This window comes from Oryza brachyantha, chromosome 10 (assembly GCF_000231095.2).
Source record: "Oryza brachyantha chromosome 10, ObraRS2, whole genome shotgun sequence".
In the NCBI taxonomy this organism is placed as follows: domain Eukaryota; kingdom Viridiplantae; phylum Streptophyta; class Magnoliopsida; order Poales; family Poaceae; genus Oryza; species Oryza brachyantha.
This window is the reverse complement of record NC_023172.2, coordinates 11,580,345-11,586,518: the sequence shown is the minus strand read 5'-3', so window position 1 is coordinate 11,586,518 and position 6,174 is coordinate 11,580,345. Positions and strand designations below refer to the sequence as shown.

Genomic DNA, 6,174 nt, shown 5'->3' with positions numbered 1-6,174 from the left:
TTTGAACGGCGAAGCTATTTTTAAAAAAAGTTTATTTGAGTTTTTATTTGTCATGGTCTGCTTTTCAGCCTTATCTTTAAATAACAAATGATACATGTGTAAGAATTTTATTACCGAATTTTTTTTTGTTAATTTGTTTATTACTCTACAACTTACTAGGTCACTCTCAATGCATATGCATAGTTTCATAGCATAGTTACCAAAACTGTAAATTAGATAACCGAGTATGAAACTTCTCTTATCTTATGAAACTCTCTCATTCAATGATTCTGTCGAGTCAGTAATTTTAATGTGACACCCTATTTAACGTGCATGACATCCCTATAAGACATGCATTGAGATAGCCTTAGCTACAACAACAACTAACGAGACTTTTTTCACATATAATACTTATGTAATTTTCGAATAGAATAGGCCGAAATGCAAGATGATTTTTCTACATTCGGGCATTAGTTTGAGCGTACTGTACTATGCCGATATAATAATTACAGTACAAACCACTCAGCCGCTAATGCCACTGACCTAAAAGGACAATGCAACTACGGTAATTAATATAGCCATTTTGTACCAGGTCATGCCACTTTTGTTTCCCAAATTCCAGTACACAAGCAGGCTAGCTTCAATTAAGGAAAACTCCAGTGCAAATATAGCAGTACACACAACCTTTCATCATCTTTGCATCCTCATATTCAAAGTCCATATTATCACAGTCAGTGGATGGCAGTGTGTTGGATGGTCAAGGGCTAACAAACCATATTATTATGTGCTAACACACAATCATCCTCATAACATATGTTATTTTCCTACAGTGAGCAGAATTGGCACTTTTTTATCAGGTGAGTTATCTGATATCTGCACCACAACCTTCCACTTTTCAATGCCACCTTCTAAGATAGCAAAACAGAAAAGAAGAAAGAAAAGCTATACCTTTCCATCATCAACATCTACCAAACCATCACCATCATCATATCTTATATGCATTAATTCCTAAGGACATGCATGGATGATGGATCTTCTGGACCATGACTACCAAACTAGGGGGTAGAGAACCTTGAGTAACATCATTTTAACAGTAATTCATTTTCTTTTCATGGCGGTTAAAAATGAATCACTTGTATTTTTTTCAACTTTGACGTTCAACTAAGAGAAGCACACATACTTATTTTTGCAACTAAAAATTTATTATCTGGTTAATACCATAAATATGAGAGATGTTATCTTATTGTGTTATTCCATTCAATTTTCACCTCCGTCTTCATTAGAATAGCCTGAGAAAACTTAAGTACCTCAAAATATAGAGAAGATGGTTAGTTGCATGGGTCTTAGATTTGAGGGGAAATAGAAGTTTGGCCAAATCAAAGTTTTGATGCCATAAAATCCTTCCACCAAACTTTCCTTTAGCAGATATTGAGTCATCGATACAATTTATGCTAATTGAATTCCATACCAGTTTACATATATAATCAGAGGCGTATTTACCTCATAAATTGTTGAGATGGCTGCAGGAGCCCTAATTTCACACCTCATGAGTCAACAGCCATTACCATATCCATGCAACCTTTTTTTAGCTTGAAGCCATAGGTGGTGCTTCAAGAGATATGTATCTTGTGTGGGCATGGCTCACGTCAATGCACCTCCTCGTTAGCTCAATGCCTGCCCGTAGAGATATCTATCTTATACTTATACGTTTTGGACCGATTCATTAGCTCCAAGTCATTAACGATATCAGTGGAGATATGTCTTGTGTAGGCATTAGCTTAATAGATATGGTATGTGGAAGAATGATGATTGACCTTCCCTACATGTATATAGACAAAACTTAATTATAAGTTTATATAGGTAGATGATTCTTTTTCCTGCTTTTAAAGATCATGGTATAAATGAGGATGCAAAACGTTGCACTAGTTACAAGTGAACTTCATGTTCAGAGGCATAAAAAAAATATAGGCCCAGACCATGGTAAGTGAACTCCAACATTTTCCACCGAGAAAAATTATGAATTTTATTGAAAGCCATGATTCACTAAATTATCGCTACCATTATTAGGGCAAATTAAAAATATTAAGAAACAAACTTAATATAATCTTACCAATGTAACTGGAAAAAATCTTAGAGTACATAACCTGTGGCAACAATTTAATAAATTAGCCAAAAAATTCATCATCACCATCCAAGTAAACCAATTTCACTTAAAACATACCACCAGTCTAACCTTAACCACATGCTCAAAAAAATCCCTTTTCAAAAGGAATGGAAGAAAAAAAACAATCTTCCCTCCATTCATGAATCCAAGCAACCCTTTTCTTTTCCATCCAAAAAGAAGAAAAAAAAAAGAAATCCATCCAAAAGCAAGAACCCTATCTCTCTCTCTCTCTCCTCCCTTGTGTGTTTCTCTCTCTTACCTAAGCCTCCATCTCTAAATAGCAACACCCACCCATCCCTCCCTCCCTCCCCTCTCCACCACCAGGCAGCCCAAAGGAAAGGCCTCTTTCCTGTGTGCACGGGCCCCGGCTCCCCCTACCATTTAACCCCGCGGCGGCTTAGCCGCTAATGCGCCCCGTTTGAAATCGCTAAGCGCACCCGGAGCCCAAACCCTAGGAGGCGCGCCACCCACCCACCCACCCACCACCATGGGCAAGTACATGCGCAAGGCCAAGGTGGTGCCCGGCGAGGTGGCCGTCATGGAGCTCGCCGCCGCGCCGCTCGGGGTGCGCACCCGCGCGCGGGCGCTCGCGCTGCAGAGGCTGCAGAAGCAGGAGGGGGTCGGGGCGGAGGCGGCGGGGGAGTACATGGAGCTGAGGAGCCGGAGGCTCGAGAAGCTGCCGCCGCCGCCGCCGAGGGAGCCGCCGGCCAGGAGGAGGGCGGCTGCGGCCGCCGCCTCCTCCGCCGCAGCTGCCGTCGCGGCCGCCACGGCGGAGGAGGCGGAGGTGTCCTTCGGGGAGAACGTCCTCGAGCTGGAGGCCATGGAAAGGTGGGGATTTTCTTTCTTTTTTGCCCTTCTCTTCTGCGATTCTTTTTCTTGTGCGATTCTTGTTCTTGGTTGGATTGATTGTTTCTGCCGGAAATCGCGTGATTAGGGTTCAGGGTTTAAGCCGTACCGGAGTTGTTGATTGATGTTTCCGTGAGGTTCGTATCGAAAATTTGGGATTTTTTCCGGTGCTATTGTGGCGCTCATGCTCGAATTCCTGTGGCCTGTTTGGGTTTCGAAGGTATCCAAATGGAGGCAGAATCTTTTTCCCCCATCACATGGTTGTAAAGCCCTGATGCTTTCTTGGGGGGATTCTTGTACCTTTCTTTGCTAATTGAGACATGCAATTTGTGCTTTCTTGCTGCTAAAATTTGTTCTTCTTTCATGTTTCCGGTAGCCGCTGCAGCCTTTTCTTTCGCTAAGTTGTTGGCCTTTAGCTTGCCATGAACGCATTTAACTTCTGAATAGAAAAAAAAAGGTATTCCCAATTTGTAATCCAAATGGTTGCAAGAATTACTTACTTGTGACCAATTTTGCCTCAAAGAAGCCCCCAATTTGTTATTGTTTTCATTTGCAGATTAAACAACTTGTGCTCAAGTTTTCTCAAGTCAAATTATTGTGCCCAAACACCAATTGAAACTGATCAAATTGATTGAGCGCCCCCTCTTAGTGGGGTTTCTCCCTGTGGCCATGGCCTCCTTGCTTTTCTCCTTAGTGGAAAGGAAAAGCAGCATCCTTTCCCTCCTTGTTTTTTGTTTGGGGGAGGAGGTTTGGGCCTAATGGTGGGGATGGTGTAGTAGGGACCCCCTCAATCTTTTACCAATCAAAAGCTCTCACCTTTTGCAAGAAATTTCTCTCAAAACATCCTCCCAAAAGCAACCTCGCCTCTCTCATCTCTCACCCAACTCAAGGCCTCATTCTTGCTCTGTGCTGTGCTATGTGTGAGTGTGCGCTCTGTTTCCCTCACTACTAGCCTGTCACTTCTCTGGGTTCTGGAATGCGATGAAATGGCATGCCTTGGTAAAACCATCTTCCTGGGCCATGCCCCCAAATTGTCACCACCATTAAATGTTTGAGGTGAAAGGGGGGGGTGGTGTCCTCCCCTCCCACAAGTACTGCTAGAAGATGATTTGTGATCTTTGGTTCAAGCTAGGGTGATGGAAGAACATTTTAGGATCAGCTAGGAGGCTACTACTACTACTACTTGCTTCTGCAGTTCTTGGTTCTAGCATTATCTTGTGGAGGAGGTGGGGCTCCCTCCTCAGCCTAAACAGGTCAAAGTCCCTATTTTGCTGGCGTGCCGTTTGGTAGGATAGCTCCATTTGTAGCTTGAATTGTGTGAAGAAAACTACATGCGTTGCACCATCACCCAAGTACCCATGGTGGGGGCAACTTGTTTGCAAAGGACAAATGGTGTGCCGTATGCGAGAGAGATGAGCAGAGTGCTGCGTCATTTTTGTTGTCATCTCCGGTGCAAGATCACGGCTGCAGCTGTTCTTGGTGTTAGGACTTGGGGTAGTGCCATTGTCCAAGAGCACATTTATGTTGCACCTCTTTTTTAACCTCAAGGACTGTTGTCTTTGAACCAGTGTTGGATATCTATATATCTATTGTTTGTAATCCTTGGAACCACCATGCGTGGCCCAAATAGTACCCTGAGTTGGAGATGGTTGTGATCTGAACAGTGAGCAGCTAAACTAGCCATATGGCCCTCCCATGCATTTGCCATGGCAGCTGCTGCGCAGAGTCAGCGTGTGGTGTGGTTGCTGGGCCACTGTTGGTGACCGGCCTACCTTTTGCATGCAGCAGCAGCAGCTTCGGATGCCGGTGCTTGGGTCTCCGGATGGAGTTATGGCTGGGGGATCACCTGAGCTAGTCATGTGATTCAGAGATGGGAGATCCCTAGTCCAAACCATTTTCTTGTTTCACTTGGCCTTGTGTTTGGTTGTCTCCTAGCCTTTTTTTGGCATGTGAGCTAAATATTCAGATGTGGAACATAATTTATTTTGCAGGACCACAGATGAAGCTGATTTTATTTCAATATTACCAGTGCATTTTTCGTCTAGTTTTTGGTAGAGCAAAACAAAAAAAAATGTTTCTTTTGCATGTTCTGTTTTCAATTTTTGATTTTGTTTCTTGCAGGAGTACCAGGGAGACAACGCCTTGCAGCTTGATCAGGGACTCCGAGACGATTAGCACCCCTGGATCTACCACAAGGCCAAGCCACTCGAGTTCCCATCGCAAGGTGCAAACACAGGGGCGCCACAACATTGTTCCAGCCTCCGCGGAGCTGGAAGCGTTCTTCGCTGCCGAAGAGCAACGGCAACGACAGGCTTTCATCGACAAGTATGGTTTTTGCTTTGCACCTCAATTATGTTCAGTAAATATTCCTGGATGCATTGTGGCAATGTCCATTGCCTTGCAACTTAGAAATATGATAATGGTGTACTGTTGCTGTCAATTAACTGCTTTGTCGTAATCTTCAGGTATAACTTTGATCCTGTGAATGACTGCCCTCTTCCTGGTCGGTATGAATGGGTCAAGCTAGACTGATAGATTTTCAGGAAAAGAAGGGCACCATGGACCTCTCTGCTCCCTCCACAGCAGTAGCGTGGCAGAGGCGCTTACCGTCAAGTTAGCTTTGATCCTGTTGTAAAAATTTAGGGTTAGCCTGTAGACTCAATGGTCAATGTGTAACATACAGAACTGATGCTGAGTTACACCCCTAATCCCTCAACTACAATGTAACCCTTAACAGCTCATTCTGTAAGGAACCACCTCCCTCCTCTAGGGCCTAGCTAGCCTTATCATCTGTTACCAGTTGTTGGATTAATGAAGTAGAGCTAGATATTGTATCAGAGTTTAACTTTGTTCTGTGGGTGGTGGTGGTGGCATTTGCATATAGGTACATGGCAGTGTGTGGTGGTGCATGCTGCACTGCACCTGAAGCGCTGTAATTTTTGTCTATACTTCTGCTGTTGTTGTCCATCTGAAAAGCTGGTTGCAATGCTTGAAAACTTGTGGCCTTGACCTGTGCTCTGCCCCTCTCTTGATAGGGAGTGGCATCTTCATCAGACCCCAGTATACTGCCTGTGCCATTATTGCTACCATGCTTTGCATATCTGTGTGCAATTTGCTCATGCTCCTCCTCTCCCCCAGGTTGCTGCAATGCTTCATGTGAGTCTGGGATTCTGCTTGGAATTCTC

At 43.9% G+C, this 6,174-nt stretch overlaps 1 protein-coding gene across 1 annotated transcript; it reads left to right on the top strand.

Moving 5' to 3' along the window:
* Positions 1-2,468: 2,468 nt before the first annotated feature.
* On the top strand, positions 2,469-5,937 carry LOC102714130 (cyclin-dependent kinase inhibitor 4). Its single transcript, XM_015841731.2, has 3 exons — positions 2,469-2,971; positions 5,111-5,314; positions 5,455-5,937. The coding sequence occupies exons 1-3, from the start codon at positions 2,631-2,633 to the stop codon at positions 5,519-5,521; spliced, it is 612 nt and encodes a 203-aa protein (XP_015697217.2). The 5' UTR covers positions 2,469-2,630; the 3' UTR covers positions 5,522-5,937.
* The last annotated feature ends 237 nt before the right edge of the window (positions 5,938-6,174 follow it).